Source organism: Camelus bactrianus, chromosome 2 (genome assembly GCF_048773025.1).
Source record: "Camelus bactrianus isolate YW-2024 breed Bactrian camel chromosome 2, ASM4877302v1, whole genome shotgun sequence".
Lineage (NCBI taxonomy): Eukaryota > Metazoa > Chordata > Mammalia > Artiodactyla > Camelidae > Camelus > Camelus bactrianus.
Window position 1 is genome coordinate 106,104,154 of NC_133540.1, and position 17,185 is coordinate 106,121,338.

The following is a 17,185-nucleotide window of genomic DNA, read 5'->3' on the forward strand; positions in this document are numbered from 1 at the left end:
ACCAGTTCTCTATTCTCTCTCTGAAATGCCTATTAAATAGGATAGAGCTTCATGCATTTTAAAAGCTTTTTCAGTTTTTCGGAAAATCTTGCTTTTCCTGTGCACATTCAGGGTAAATTTCAATTTACTAATTCTCTACTTGACTACGGCTATTTAATCTATTAAATTCTTATTTTAGTGACTACAGTTTCATTACTAAGATCTCTAGCTGGCTCTTTTCCAGATATATTTGTTCTGCTTTTATTTCTGCCAGTTTGTGTTTCAAAATACGAGTACTTCATTTATTCTTTTAAGGATTTTAAACTTATTCAAAGCTGTTATTTTAATATCATTTGGAGTTAATTCACATTTGATTGTTGATTTTGTTGGCTTTCTTAGCATTAGGATTCTTTGTGCATTTTTTATTGAGATATAATTGACATACAATGTTCTGTAAGTTTAAAGTGAATAACATGTTGATTTGATACATATATGTATAGCAATATGATCCTTCATGTACTTTTAAATTTTAGAATTTGCAATTTTATTCTGAATAGGACATACCCTTTCACTCTCCTCCTCATACTCCAGTGCTCAGATACAATCTGACCCTTCTGTCCTGAACCAGATACACACTGCCAATTCAAAATTCCTACCCCTCAGTCCAGTCTCCAAGCCAGCAAACAGCAGGTTTCAGTTCCTGTTTGTCCTCTTGCCTCCCTACCCTACATCGTACTACAGGACAGAGCTTCAGGTAACAAACGAAAGAGGCTAGTTTCAGTCTCCTGTAGAATGGTGCGTGCTAAGTTCACGCAGTGAGTCTGACTCCAATACCAGACTGTGCATGGAGCACTTGCAGATCCATTACCAGAAATGAGCCAAACTCCTGCCTGCCAGTGCCTGCTTACACCCAGAGCCTGGAAACTTCTGTTCTACTTCTTGAACACAGCATAGGATATCATTTTTTGAGTCCAATTGCTTCTTCAGATTTCTCTTTCTATATTTTGTCTGTCACTCCAGTAAGTAAAGAGAATGAGTACCTCAGAGCATCTATTTAATGATGTTATTGCTATTTTTTGACATTTTTTTATTGATTTATAATCATTTTACAATGTTGTGTCAGATTCCAGTGTAGAGCACAATTGTTCAGTTATACATGAACATATATATATTCATTGTCACAGTTTTTCCTCTGTGAGCTACCATAAGATCTTGTATATATTTCCCTGTGCTATACAGTATAATCTTGTTTATCTATTCTACATTTTGTTACTGCTATTTTGATCAGACTTTCTGCCTATCCGATTTACCTTCCTATCATGCTTTTATGTAAAAATTAAATGCCAGCAGAATAGGCACTAACAAAGGCAAAGCTCTCTTTGAAATAAAAGCAAAAAATCTTACGTGTAATTTTCAGTGAAAGTCACTAGGGAAACTACTTAACATGGTATATTATGTTTTGTTAACTAAAACATGTACAGAAGGCCAAAAAGGCTTTACGTTAATTATTCATCAAATCCTAAGCAGGTTATGACAGCATATTGGTAAATTAAAGAGCCTTAAAAATATTTCTCTTTAATTAGTAACTATGGCTTATAACATTTGACTGAGCACTTAAATGACTGATATTTTTGTCTCGCTACAAACAAACAAATTCTAAAGAATCTTTATGTGTAGAATCTATATATCAATTTCTTAAAATTCTGTTTTGGGGAATAGAACACAGGGCAGAGAAAAGTGAAGGGACAAGGGAGGTAGAATAATAAGCTTTCAACACTCACCTAGTGTCTGAACAACTGAAATCTACTGTCCTCCTTTCCACAGCAATCAAAGTCATTCAAACAAATCACATAAAATGAGTTCTAAAACTGGTATTTCTGGATATTCTTCTCACAACAAACTGTCTAAATGTTACTAATTATATAGTGTTAAGAATCACAAACAAGAAATGCTAGTAAATGGCTTAAACACATGTATGAATACTTAATTTACACACCATCCTCTTAATAAACTTAAGCTCTATCACTGGAGTAAAATCTTTTATGATTTCAATAAGTAACCAACATTTTATCCATGAATATCTCTAGACATTTTGTTTTAAGCACAAGCCCTGGCTATTTGCCACACATCTGCTATCATTAGTAAAATTAAAACTGATTTTACTAAAATTTAAACATCTGAATGCTCCTTAAAAACTTAAGGATTCCTTAGCAAGTCTCTGCCTCTTAATGAGCTGTTTCTGACTTTATCGTGTGATTTGAATTATTCAAAAGTCAATCTCAAACTCTTCAATATACCAATTATCTTTCAATCAAGCAATTACTTGCTGTCTATCTGATGGCTAGCAAGGTCTAATTTGGCCTAAGCAAATTCTGAAAAATTGAACCTGAAATAAAACCATCAATAAACAATGTGGTACTAATGTAATAAAATAAACTAGCATTTTAACTTCAGTCAGCAGAGAAAAAAGAAACCTAGTCATGGATTTCAATTTCAAGCATTTTGTATAGTGGAACCAACATTAAATATTTTTGCCTGAGTCAATGTTTACATCAGAAGAGCATTATAACATGTTTTACCTTTAATTATATTATTTCATCACCTGTTTCTTCTTTCATTTCAATATTCTAATAAATATGCTTATTTCTGGAACTTAGGGACTCATTACACTCTCCACCCCTTCATCCTCTAATATCAAACTCTCAATCAGTATTTACCCTAGCAGTTCTCCATCACAAGGAAAAAACAAGAAATTGGCTAAAACTGCACAATAAGCCTAAAAAGAGGATGGGGCTCAGGGAAAAGGATGAAAAACAGGCATCATAAACATAGACACAGGTTTCTCAAGGAATCTATAAAATCTTCCCTTGTGAAGGACATCCAACTAAAGGAAAGACAGTCTTGGAATGTTTATTATTCTTCAAACATCCCCCTCTCCTAACACCATATTCTTTGTTTTTTTCCTACCTCTCCAGGCTGCTGCTCTTCAAGTATTCTTTGCAAGCTCTTCTTCTTCCACCTGCCCCCTCCTCACTGGGGATTTTGTACTAGAAGATCTTATCTCCCCAGTCTAAACTCTCTCCCTATACTGTCTCAAACACACTCATGGCTTCAGTTATCACCTGGGTATAGCTAATAATTCCTAAATCTCTATCCCCAGGTCAGAACTCTATGTATTCATTCATTTACAAAATGTATTAAACTCCTACTATGTGCAAACAGTTGCTCTAGGCATTGAAGTTCCTGCTATCATGAGGCCTGGAAACAAGTGGGAAAACACAAATAAAACATATACTGAAAATATCAGTCAGTAATAAGCGCTATCTACACAGAGAATTAAAATTAGTGTAAGATTAAAGACTAACTGGGTGTGCAGAGCTGACGTTTCATTTAAGATGTAAAGGATCAAAAGGGATCAGCCACATGAAGAAGGGTATCTTGGAAAGAGAAAGCAACTAGAGCAAACACCCTATAACAATAACAAGTTTGGTATTCTCTAAGAAGCAAAAGGAGACTGGTTAAGAAAGAAAGAGAGAGTGGAAGCAAGGAGCCCAGGGAGTAGGTTACTGCGGCAATCCAGCCAAGAGGTGACGATGTCTCACAGTAGAAAAGCAGTACACCCAACTGCTGCCTAGTCATTGTCAAGATGCCTCAGAGGCACCTACAATTCAGATGTCCAAAACTGAATCCTCACCTTCTCATTAAGATACACGCCAACTTTGCTATTCCTAATTTTAGCAGTCAACGAAATCACCTACACAATCACCTAATCCAGTAACCATGCACTGTCCTTTACTTGACCCTCTTTCAGTCCCCCAAATTCAATCATCAAGTCTTAATTATTCATCTCCTAAATCTTAAGTTCATCTACTTCCCTTAAAAAAAATCACTGCCATTAACTAGTCTAGAGTCTCATTTGTATTACTGCTTTCAGTCTTCCTCCCTTGCAATCTGTTTTCCAGTCTGCATCTAGTTATCTTTCTAAAATCTTAAATCTGATTAAGTACTTCTTCTACTTAAAATACTCCAATAGATTCCCAGTACCTACAAAACAGTCCAAACTCCTCAGCAAAACCCTAATCTAATTACTGTTTACTTCTTGAGTTTCACCCCTTGTACTTTCAAACCTACCAACTCCCCCACCACCACCAGGTCCTCTACTCACTAGTCTAGGCACATCATATTACTTGCAATGTTACCTTCCCTCTCCACCATTCAACACTCCAATATCTACTTTCTTTCCAGGTCACTAATTAGATCCTATTTCCTTATGGAAACTTTTCTTAACCACTCAAAACTCAGTTAGGTGCCTCTCCAGCATACAGTTATTTCTTCCATCACAGTACTTACTATATAGTATTATATTTGTTTGCTTAATTTTCTGTTTTAGTAATAAAGAGAATATAAACTCAGAGAGTCATTCTCATTTGCTGCCATGTAAAAAGTGCTCAATAAACACTTCTTGAATAAATTAATGAATAAATAAAGGACTTCTTTTCAATGTTGCACACCGGACTAGATATCTTGAAAAAAAATTATTTTTCAAAAGCACTGCTAAGCTAGCAAAATGATCTTAAGAGGGCAAAAATGAAGCTAAAGTAGGACCTCTACAGAATAAGAGAGCACACCAAAGCCAGCTTTTTTCCTGATGACTTCTGTTAACGCTTACATTCTTTGAGCTCCTATTTCCACAGCTGTAAGGAGCATGGGAGAACAAAGAATAAAACTAGGTTCTCCTAAAGATGTAGAGTTTAACAGGAGATACTCAGAAAAAAAAAGCTAGATGCATGGCATAACTGTGACCCAGAAAAAACACACACAGAAGGGAGCAGTAAGGAAGCAAGCCTGCCCTTACTCTGGTGTTAGGTAGTAGAGAAGAAAAAAACTCCCCTGAAAATCCTAGCTGCCATAAGGTAGCTCACACAAGTTTGTAGTCTGAATTCATGCTACAAACATGGTCTGAAAAAATCTTAAGCTGACAATTTAATTTAATGTGGTGCCAAGTTGTGCCCCTAGCAGCTAACAGAGGCAAGTGCAAACTCTATGCAGGAATGTATCTCAATCCAGAGAGATATCAAATTCTTCCAAGATATAAAACTACATGGAAAATAAACAACTCTCAGTTTAAAAACAGATACGGTGTCATGAAAGAGAGCAAGAAACAGGAAAAAGACAATACAGTAAGAACTGAAAGATTTCAGATAACAGGATTTTCAGTCACAGAATATAAAATAGCTATGTTTAATATGCCTAATGAAAGAGAAGTCTGAAATATAAGCAAGAAACAAGGGACTAAGCAAGGTGAAAAATACACAATTTCTAGAAATTAAAAATATACTCATTGAAATTAAAAACCCAGCATTATGTACTAACCAGCAGATTGGAGGTAACTAAAGAGGGAATTAGTGAACTAAGTAGACCTAAGGAAATAATCCAGGATCCAGGCCAGAAAGATAAAGAAGTACAAAGTATAACAGAGAAGTTTAGAGACATGGAAAATAAAGCAAGAAGATCTCGAAAGGGAGATGAAAGAGAAATGAGAGGTGGTAATACATACTTGAAGGGATGACAGAGAATTGCAGAATTCCAGAATTGCAGAAAAATAACAATTCTCAGATCCAGGAAGCCCAACAAATCTCAAGCAGGATAAATATAAAGAAATATACATCTAGTCACATCATAGTGAAAATGCAGTTTACACCGAAGAAAAAGACTTTCAACATAAAGCTAACCAAATTTAAAAAGCAGTCAAACAGAAAAGACATGAAAACAAAGCCATGCTATCTGACCTCGCAACAGCAACAATGGAAACCAGAAGACAATGGATTAAGACATTAAATGTTCCTTTACCATAAAAGATCCTCACCTAAAGGAATTCCTATAGGACGTATATCAGGTAGAATGAGCAGAGAAATAAAAAAAAAAAAAAAATCACCAAAGATTTTAGATAAATTTGAACAACAAAGTGCATTTTATAGAAGGGAAAGAGAGAATAGACACAAAATACTAGCCAACAAATAAGTAAGTTGGGAGGGGATGACCAGAGTTAAAGCATTCTAAGTTCTTTGTATTTTTCAGAAGCAAAGTAAACATTTCAATTACCTTTAGACTTTAGAACAAACATAAAGTATATTAATCCCAAGCAAGGGTGTATACGTGTGTGTGTATAAGGGAGAGGGGATAATAGAATGAGAAAAAGAATTTTTAGAAGGCAAATAAAGAATTAAGGGGGAAAAAAAACAGCACAAGAAAGCACATGATAAAATGGAAAAAATATGTCCAAACATATCAATGATTACAGTAAATGTAAACAGATTAAACTTTCAGTTGAAAAACAAAAATTATTAAATTAGGCCAAAAAAAGGTTAAAGTCAAAGGATAGGAAAAATTATACCAGGCAAATACTAATGAAATCTAGTGGAGACGTCCCTTAAAAAAAAAAAAAAAGCTGTTATATAACAATAAAAGGTGTAATTCATGAGTGTTATGTAGCAATTCTAAATGTGTTATGCACCCAGTAACATAGCCTCAAAATATACAAAGCAAAATTTTAGGGACAACTATCAGGAAAGAATACCAAATCTACCATCAGAAATCATGGCTTAAATTCCTACTCTAGAAAAGAAGGAAGGTTCAAAATCAATGAGCAAAATAGCTAACAGATAGTTAAAAAATGATTAACAAAGTAAATACAAAGGAGGCAGAAAGGAGAATACAATTAAGGTAAGAGTAGAAATTAATGAAAAAGGAAACAAACATACAATATAAAGATTCCGCAGGTTAAAAAAAAGTATTAGTTGGAAAATAATAAAATGGACAAAGCTCAGGCAAGGTTAATCAAGAAAATAAGGCAAACACCATTAGGAATGAAAAAAAAAGGATGTAACTACATATGCTACTAAGAGTATACAGAAAGTATCTTAAACTTTGTCAATAAATCAGTTGAAGTGGATAAATCCCCAGAAAAAAATAGAACTTATCAAAACTGAATCAAAAAGAAATAGAAAAATTAAAAGAAATTAGTTTAAAAGAAATTAAGTTGGCAGTTTAATGGCTCCTCACAAAGAAAACACTAGTCCAGATGGTTTTACATGTAAGTTCTATCAAACATTCAAGGAACAAATAATCTTGTGCAAACTATTCCTGTATACAGAAAAAAATTATTTTAAAAGATTTATACATACCTGTTTCATCAAATGACGGTACTTTCTCCATTTTGAGAGTTTGTGATCCCTGTCCTTCTTTCTGAACATTTGTAGAGTAAAACTTTACTTGATTCAGTGTACAACATGGAGTGATGTTTGAAAAGCTTCCAAATGTCACTAAATTCTGCCATTCTAAAAGAAAATTTTTAAAATTTCAAACAAACCCATAATAAATACCAATAAAACATACCTCCTTTCATTCTGCTAAATACCCAAACGTGCCATGCAAAGCCACTCTTTCCATGGGGGTGTTTCACTGACCCCCTAGGTATACATGGTCTATATTTTATAAAGGAAAAGTAAGGATAATATTCCTTTTTTTTAAACTTGTAAGTTTATTTATATGTAAACTTCTAAAATTACATAAAATCAAACAAAACATTCATATTATTCAGCTAATCTGCAAGGGCTCTGGAATACAAAAGATACTCTTTATTTTGCATGCTGTTGCAAGCTAAAAAAAATGTTGGCATAATGTACTTTTCACAATAAAAAACTGAGAGGGGGAAGGTCAGGAAGGCTTCCTACTCAAAATTACCTGTGTCTTCCTTCTGCTAGTTGAAGATTCATTCCTCTTTCATTTCACAGTCAATAAGGAATTATATTAATCAGTCATTCAGATTTTCACTGATTTTTAAAAATCAGATAATTAGATCAACATTTGGTGAGATTCCTCAGTATATGAGAAATCTAATTGAGGGAAGAATAGAAGACTAATTACAAAGCACTTCAGCTGCTGCATCTGGGTTGACTGTGGGCTTTGGAGGGCTGAAATACAGAAGAAAGATAGATTCCACGCTTGCATCAAAGTGGTAGAAAAGTATATCTCTGTCTCTACTCTCATGTGATCTTCTCTTTTATTTTTTCTGAGTATTTAAAACTCAAAAACCTTGTCCAGATATAATTTATGTATCTTCTAAAGTTTTAGGTGATATAATGAAATTATATAATTTGAGATAGTCCAGTTTCTCTGAGTGGAGGGTTAAGGATTTAAGAGTTGAAACTTCTCTAACTGCTTAATAATGATCTTCCCAAAATGTTAATTCATGTATGTGCATGTGCAGATTGTCTTCTGAAATCAAGAAAAGTAAACCTTTTCTTAACGGATCAGAGAATTTATTAGGAACGTAAATTATTCTGAACACTGAAGATAATTTGAAAAGCATGAGAGACATAAGGCAGCATAAGTATTCACTCAAGTTTCAAGCTTGGAACTTGTTTTCTTGAAAAACTTCCTGATGTCAACTTACTCTTTCATTTATTTGGCAATACCTGTTGAAGGCCAGGATGTTTTTGGTCATTTGCTTCTATTCTTTAAAGGCTGAGTAAAGTAAATATAACAATGTTATCTTCTTTCACATTAAAATATGTAAACTACCAGGAAAATTAATTAGTGAAGCAAGGGCTAAAGTAAATTTTTCTAAGAAACCAATCTTCTTCACCACGGCCACTTGTGTTTTGACTTATTCAAAATAACTTTTGTGATTATTTACCAATGAAGACAATATGCCAACATTCTTTTTCACCCACTGATGAAACGCTTTTATAGATTGTGCTAGGATGTTTAAAGAGGGATTACTAGAAACTAAAAATCCTTCCTCAGAAGACAATGTTCCTGTGACTTGATCCTGGAGTTTTTTCAAGGTTCTCCTTAATTTTTAAAACATTTTATTACAGAAAATTTCAAACATAAGCAAAGGTAGGAAAAATAGTACAATAAACACACATTTTGACTGCCTACCTTCAACAATTATCTATCATGGCAAACTCTGTTTCATCTTTATCTGCACCAGTATCTCCTTACCTCCATATTAATTTGATGCAAATCTCAGACATAAAATAATTCCATTCATAAATATTTCAGTATACATTGAGAGAACTTTTAAAAAGATAACTATACCACCATCACAAGTAAAAAAAGAAATCCTTAATATCCTCAAATATCCTCTTTCCAATTTCCAGTATTAGAAGTGTTATAATTTTTGTGTGTGTGAACAGATCCTATTTCAGTCCACATACTGTGACTGGTTGAGATGTCTTTTAAGTCTCTGTTCTACAGGATATCTCTTTTTAGAACAATTTTTATATTGAAGAAACCAGCTTTGTCCTAAACTTTTGTCCTGGTAGTTTTCTAGTCTGAATTTTGCTAATTTAATTCCTATGGCATTGTTTAATTTGTACTTCTATGTGTTCTTAAATCCATGGATGTAAACACTTTATCCAAATCCAGGCTCCTTTTTACTAGGACAACACTACTTGATAGGTAGTTATGAGTTCTTTCACCAGGAGCCACATAATATTTGGTTGTCTGTGTCATAGTGTCTACTACATTTTTCTATGCCTGGAATTAGTTATTCATTAGGTGGGTATAAAATGGTGATATTTCAGTTTTATCACTTCAGTTATTAGTCAGAATACCTCTACAAAGAGAAAATTCCCTTCATTAATTTGGTTACTCAGCAGTACAGTTCAAATAGAAGAGTGAGGCTAAATGCTTCTTTCCCTCTACCAGTTCTCAAAATAATGAGTACCACCCTGCAACAGTGACACAATAATTTGCCATGTGTAAGTATCATTATGATTTCATAGATTTAAACATTATTTGATATATATCAATACATTTTAGTCATTACTCTGACTAATGCTCAAACTGTCCATCCCATTTTTGGCCAGTAGTAGTCTCTTCAAGTTGGCTTCTATGTCCTTTTGACTCTATCGTAATACTCCCATAGATTCCTTGCTACCTGTTTTAAAAAGTAATTAACTTTTTTTTTATTGAGTTATAGTCAATTTACAATGTTGTGTTAATTTCCAGTGTAGAGCACAATTTTTCAGTTATATATGAAGATATATATATTCATCATTGCATTCTTTTTCACCATGAGCTACCACAAGATCTTGTATATATTTCTCTGTACTATACAATATAATCTTATTTATCTATTCTATATATACCTGTCAGTATCTACAAATTTCGAACTCCTAGTCTGTCCCTTCCCACCCTCCCCTGCCCCAGTAACCATAAGTTTATATTCTACGTCTATGAGTCTGTTTCTGTTTTGTATTTGTTCATTTGTCTTTTTCTTTCTTTCCTTCTTTTTTTTTTTTTCCCAGATTCCACACATGAGCGATCTCATATGGTATTTTTCTTTCTCTTTCTGGCTTACTTCACTTAGAATGACATTCTCCAGGGACATCCATGATGCTGCAAATGGCATTATGTTGTCGTTTTATGGCTGTATAGTATTCCACTATAGAAATATACCACATTGTCTTTATCCAGTCATCTGTCAATGGACATTTAGGCTGTTTCCATGTCTTGGCTATTGTAAATAGTGCTGCTATGAACATTGGGGTGCAGGTGTGAAAAGTAATTACTTCCAACTTCAGTAGAATTTCAGGTATCTGCAACTTTAAATGTACACATCTGGCATAAATACAAGACTGAAAAATGAGGTAGGGGGCCACAGCTCAATGGTAGAGCATGTGCTTAGCATGCACAAGGTCCTGGGTTCAATCCCCAGTACCTCCATTAACTAACTATATAAATAATTTTGAAAGTTTTTTAAAAAGAAGAAAATTGCACAGAACTTGCAGAATGTTACTATCTTTAACATTTTATATTCTAAAAAATATACAGGACTACACTTGGTTCAATAAAACAAATATAATACTTAATACACAGCAGTAGAAAATCATTTGTTGAATAAATTACTGAATTTGTTAATTAATTCTAGGAGGCAGAGAGATAGTAGAAAATATTACCCACCATTCATAACCTTTCTTCAAGGTGACTTCTAAAAACAAGCTATGCTATGGTAGATTAGTCCCAAGTTTGGTGCTCACTGTTCTATGGGCCTGGACAAAGACTTTTTTTAAAAATTTTTTTATTGAAGTATAGTTGATTTACAATGTTGTGTTAGTTTCATGTGCACAACAAAGAGATTCAAATATATATATACACACATGTTCTTTTTCAGATTCTTTTCCAATTTAGGTTATTGAATATAGTTCCCTATGCTACACTGTAGGTCCCTGTTGTTTTATCTATTTTATATATAGTAGTCTGTATACGTTAATCCCAAACTCCTAATTTATCCTTCCCCCCTGCTTTCCCCTTTGGTAACTGTAAGTTTGCTTTCTATAGAAAAGTACCTTCTCAAACAATTCTTTTTCTCCCATGCAAACTGACAATTCTGTCTACCATGTACATTGCTTCTGTAATAACAATAACTAAAATCAAACAAAAAGATTTCTCGCAGTTTGGTATGTTTTACTTCAGGCTAATTTCAGGACCAGAGTCAAATTTGTACCTAAATCTTGCAGAGATCAGTCTCTTTACTTAAGAGACTATTTCTGCAGTTTTTTCCCAAAATTACTAAAGCACTGACATATTAAAAACTAAATCAATGTTACGTTTATTTTTAAGAGACTACTAAGTGTGAATTTAAAATACACAATAGTAAGCAGAGTAGCACAGCAGAAACTTGCTGGACCAAAAATAATAATAATATATAATGCAAAAACTGTTCTTCATGGTATTATCATAGCAGAAACTAGAAACAGCTTAAATGTTCCCTAATAGAATGATTAAGTTATGAGAGCTCCCTATATTTTCATTAAAAACTTTAAATAACATGGAAAAACATTCATGTTATCATGTTGCATAAAAAAAGGAGACAAAATAATACAGTATGATATCAACTATTAAAAATGTAACTGGTGAAATATCCGGATTACACATAGTTTTTAACTCTATACCTTATACGTTTCTGTATTTTTCCCCAAAATGCCTAAAATTAAAAATTAATAATATATTCATTGAATATTATTACAACTAATGTAATAGACACCGGCTGTCTCTAGTTTACTTTTATGCTTTCAATTAGCCAAAAATGCAGGAAAATCCCTTTTCTGCCTAATCATCCTGGCAAGCATAAATGTGACCTAGACCAGGTAGCTTAACCTTCAGGACTACTGCTGATGTGATTTTTCACCAAAACAGAGCAAGCAATAGGGAATCCATTTTTTTTTTTCTGAGTATACAAAGAATAGAAGATGCTGGCAACTTCCTGTGTTGCTCATGGCACACAGCTCTACTTCCTTGCTTAATTCTTGTTAATATTTGCTTAGGAATTGAAAAAAAAAAACCCAAAGCTAATATATTAATGATTTACCATTAGGACATACCATCAAAGACAAAGTGCCATTGTCCTAAACGCTCTGCCTGTATTATCACATTATAATTTATATTCCACAACATACCTCAAAGCCATCTACATCTCTTCATCTCCACTGCGAACTATCATGGTTCAACCAGTCTTGTTTGCCTAGATAACTATAATAGCCCTCTAATGATCTCCTTACTCACACTCTCCCCTTTCCCACCCATTCTCTACATGGTATGGTTGGCACACCATTTCCAACCATCCCGCAGCCACAGCACATCTGTTTCTGCTCCTGAATACTACTAATATGGTCTGCAGGGTTTCTGTTTGTTCTGCCTGGATTGCTTTTTGCCCAAGATCTTCACCTGGCTTGTTCATTTTCACTTTTCATGCCTTGGCTTAGTCACTACCACCTCAGAAAAGCTGGAGTCCTGGGCAAGGTCCCTGCTGGCTATGTCCTAGCCCATTACTCTGCTTATTTCTTTTACATCATTTAGACAAGTTTTCTCATTCCTCATTTCCAAAAAAAGGTGGAAATGGTGTCTGTCTTGTTCAGTACCACACCACCAGCAATTACAACACCTGACACCTCTTTACTGAATGATTCTCACAAAAACCCTATGAAGCACATACTGTGGTTAATCCTATCATTAACTTGAACTACACAGAATTATGCTGACAGCCTGTCAAAATGACCTTTTATAACCGTCAATATTCCTATTAGTTATTTAAGGGGTTGGGAGGAGAGTTAAATTCCCATTCTACTTTTCTTATGGTAATACTAGCAGATTTAGAGACAGGAATAAAAAAATACACAGGTCAATTTCTATCTTTTTATTTTAAAACTAGACTTATTAATCTCATGATTAAGGCAAAAGCATGTGTGTGTTGATTTGGTATTGTAGTACTTAAAGGAGCATCCTCTCATCTCAAATCTGTGTCAAATGAGGCAAGGCATAAATACATGAAAAAACAAGTGCTCTATGCAAAGTCAAAAAAACTTTTTAACTCAATTAAAAAAATGTTAAAAAAAACCTTTTTAAAATGTATGTTCACTAGAGAAACTAGTATTTTTAATTATTTACAAGTATATGTTGGGAGGAGGGTATAGCTCAGCAGTAGAGTACATGCCTGGTACTGGGTTCAATTCCCAGTACTTTCGTCAAATAAAAAATAATAATAATTAATAAGTAAATAAACCTAATTACCCCCCAAATTTAAAAAGTATATGTTTATTGTAGATTATTTGGAAAAAACACTGGTTAATTAAAAAATTTTTCAGAGAAACTGTTAACATCACAGTATATATTCTTACTGTATTTTTTCTAGTTTTACCTAGTATACATCAAGAGCATTTTTCTGTGTCACTAAATATTCTTCTAAATTGATTTTTTTAAATGGTTGCATCTATCATCAGTCCATAATAAATGTACTGTAACATATTTGTTTTCAACTCTTCATAACTGTGTATGTTATCTATTTACTACTATTAATAGTGAACTTGTACACACCCTTTAATATGTATCTATTTATTGAAAGCAAATCTCTTAAGTGGGTCTCTTAAGTAAATCTCTTGTTGGGTCAAGAGGCACGGACCTTTAAATTCTTTTTCTACAAAGAATAACTGACCTCCAAAACACTGTTCAACTACATGTCCCAATCAGTAGTAAGAGAGTTCCTGCTTTCCTGCACCCTCAATATGATGTATTACTATGAAAAACTTAGATAACATGAGTCAGGCAATGAATAGTAAATCCTCTAGCCTTATATGTCTATGCTTATCAGTAAATATGGAACATTTCTGCATTTTTTATTGGTCACTTGAACCCCTTTATGAACTCATTCACTTCCTTTGCCCATTTTTCTACTGGAATGTACACTGTTTGGTAAAACCTCTTTACAAATTAGGGACACTAACTCTATAACCGCACTACCATACAGTAGTTGTGGGGCCAACTGACGTCCTTCAAAGTCCAATGACTCCCATTCCTGGGCTCTCAGATGTCTGCCTCTGATCTCTCAGATAAAGTACATTCTTTACTGGGCATGTTTGCCCTAACAAACTAGTAGCCCCAGGTAATGCCTAATCTCATAATAGCTCAGGCTGTTTCATTTCAGCCCACCTTATCAGTCATAAACCCCACTGCCCTTCATAGACCCTAAACCTCTTACCTCACCTACAACCAATCAGAGACTTGTGCACCAGCTGATCAGGCACATTGTGACACAACCTTATAAAAGACCCCAAGAACCAGTCCTCGGTGCTCACATAGGCACCTCTTGTCTGTGTGGCCCACTGTTGTCTATGGCAGAGTACCCTAATAAACTCCTTTACTATTCTCCTTCATCTCTGGTAAATTCTTTTACTGCCTGAGACACCCTGTCACCCACCCACTGCCGAGTTGTGTCCCACAACAGTAGTCTTTGTTTATTGCACTTGAAATTTGGGTAGTCTGAACTAAGATGTGCTGTAAGTGTAAAATGCACATTGGGCTCCAAAGACTTAGTACAAAAAGATAATGTAAAATATTTCAATAATTTTTATATTGATTATATGTTGAAATATTTGTAATATACTGGATAAAACATAAAAAATTTAATTTTATCTGTTTTTACTTTTTAAAACATGGCTATTAGATAACTCAAAATTACATATATGGTTTGCATTATATTTCTTTTGGACAGAGCTGCTCTAGAATATTGTTTTCCTTTTCACCTTTAAATGTTTTCAGCCTTAGTTTGACATATAAGCATTTCTCACTTTTAAGTATGCAAATAAAGCAACTGTTGCCCTCAAGCGTACCTTCTCTCCTTATCCTTTATAAGTTTTTCCCAGCCACACAGGAATTTTAGAAGCATAAACTAAACTTTATTTGACAAAGAAAAACATCTGTTTTTAGAATTTTTTCCCAAAAGTTCTTCAAATATTTTCTTCTTACATGCATCAACTTAATTAGTACTCTTTTTCTAAAGTTTTACCATAATTATGGTTGCTCTTTTAAAAACTGTTTCAGTATTATCGAAACTAAATTTTCACAAATAAAGTTATCTTTAAAATGGACTAAGTATTTTTAAATATGAAAATACATTTTAACTTTTTGGTAATAAACACTGCAAAGAAATTTGCAGTCATTCTGACTGATGAGATGGCCGTGAGAAAGAGCATGTAATTTTCAACATGACAGCTACAGAGAATAAGGGATTACAAATCACACTAGTTCAACTTCTTTTTACTAACACTTTAACAGCAGTTTAGACTAAATTCAACAGCCACTACACCTAATTGAAGTGTAAAATGCTAAAACTGCTTGGTCAATAGAAGCAATTATGCTAGAAAGTTTAGTTGGGGATTTTGGAGTACAGTACATAACCAGATAATTCATTTTGCTGACAAGAGAATCAAGTATATTTCCAATACAGAAAAACTCAACAGTTATACTATACTTTTCCATCAATACCAAAAAGCCCCAAAAACAGTGCTGTTAAAAGCAACACTTCTGAAATTTTAAGAGCCAGTTTTTACATTTATTGCAAAAAGATAAGAACAAATCCTAAAATAATTCACAGCACAGGCGTTACTGTTGCTCATATCACTTATTAATTGAATGACTACAACTTCCAACTTCTACTGCGAGGTCACAAACATGCTACAAGTTTTCTCAGACATAAATTTTGGGGCAATGTTTTTGTAAACACTTTACATCCCCAAGAACCTGGGGGATTAGTTTAGGGGTGGATTTAGTTGTCATCTCCCTCATTGTTCCTGCAAGTTCGCAAGTGCCAAGCAACCTACGGTATGCCAATTATGGCAAAACTGGAGGTAAACCTGATTAAAATTTAAAAGTTCAATGTTATTTTGGAAACTGTCAGATTTAAAATTTAAATTTGAGTCAGAAAAGAATGTTGAGAGGGATAAAAACTCTCTATAACCACTTTTTAATTTGCTGCAGCACCAAAACGCATTTTTTCACCAAAAAGATTGTTCAGTGGAACTGGGCTCATTCAATAACTGTGGGATGGCCATACTTGCATTTGTAAGCATGATTTGCAAATGTTAAGTAGCATCCCCCAATTTCCTCCTTAGAAAATTAAACAAAACAAGTTGGGAGCATGAGAAAAGGAGCAGGGTAACAAAATCTACTCGGCCAAAAGTGCCCTATGAAGGTGAGTCGGTGAGCTCAAAAGACCCTGGAACTTTGTGGAGTCAGCAATTCCTCAATGCCTGAGGGGAAAGGGAGGTCGGCACTGCTATGTTCACGTAACGTTTTACTGACAACAAACTGGTGGGTTTCCTGTAGGCAACTAGGCATGCAAATTGCCCCAAGTTTCCGCGGAGGCCGTGCTAGGGCTGGAGGCGAGACCAAGCTCAGCGAGGCCTGGCAGGGGCCTCCGCAGGATGGGCCGTCTGAATAGCAAAGGCGGAGGCCCGAAACAAAGGTTGTGGGGTTGGGGAAGGGCAAGCCGGCGAACAACTGCCCGAGGCGAGGGGCCCAGCACCGAGCCCGGCCTGGTTCTCCAGTCCGGCTTCCGCGGAGTCAGCGGCCGGCGCGGGACACTCACCCTGGCGGTCGCTGGAGCCGCGGGCCGCCGCCCTGCAGCGCAGACGGAGCCGGCATAGGGAGGACCAGCTACATCTGTGGGCCGCAGCGGCGGCGGCCAAGCCCGGTAACATACTGGCGGGGCAAAGGCCCCCACTCGGACACCGCCTGCTGCCTCCGCGCCGCCGCCGACACCAACTGACTCCATAGACCGAACACTCGCGAAATTCAACGCCTGCGCCGCCGCAGGCGGCCTCAGAGAACCCGGAAATGGTAACGTCCTTTAGAGCCCGGG

The 17,185-nt window shown here is 35.1% G+C and overlaps 1 protein-coding gene across 3 annotated transcripts in view; it reads right to left on the bottom strand.

The window, feature by feature from the left end:
- The window catches only part of SLC30A9 (solute carrier family 30 member 9), a 61,446-nt gene extending 44,278 nt beyond the window's left edge, over positions 1-17,168 (bottom strand). The window contains exons 1-3 of one of the 3 annotated variants that reach the window (XM_074348588.1): positions 16,913-17,052; positions 7,723-7,952; positions 7,164-7,316 (exon numbers count right to left, since the gene is read on the bottom strand). In XM_074348588.1, coding sequence (XP_074204689.1) covers positions 7,164-7,194 — 31 coding nt within the window. In that variant the 5' untranslated portion in view covers positions 7,195-7,316; positions 7,723-7,952; positions 16,913-17,052. Of the gene's footprint in view, positions 1-7,163; positions 7,317-7,722; positions 7,953-16,912 lie in introns of all 3 variants that reach the window. The other 2 variants (XR_012501111.1, XM_074348580.1) reach the window with 2 other exon arrangements.
- Positions 17,169-17,185: the final 17 nt, after the last annotated feature.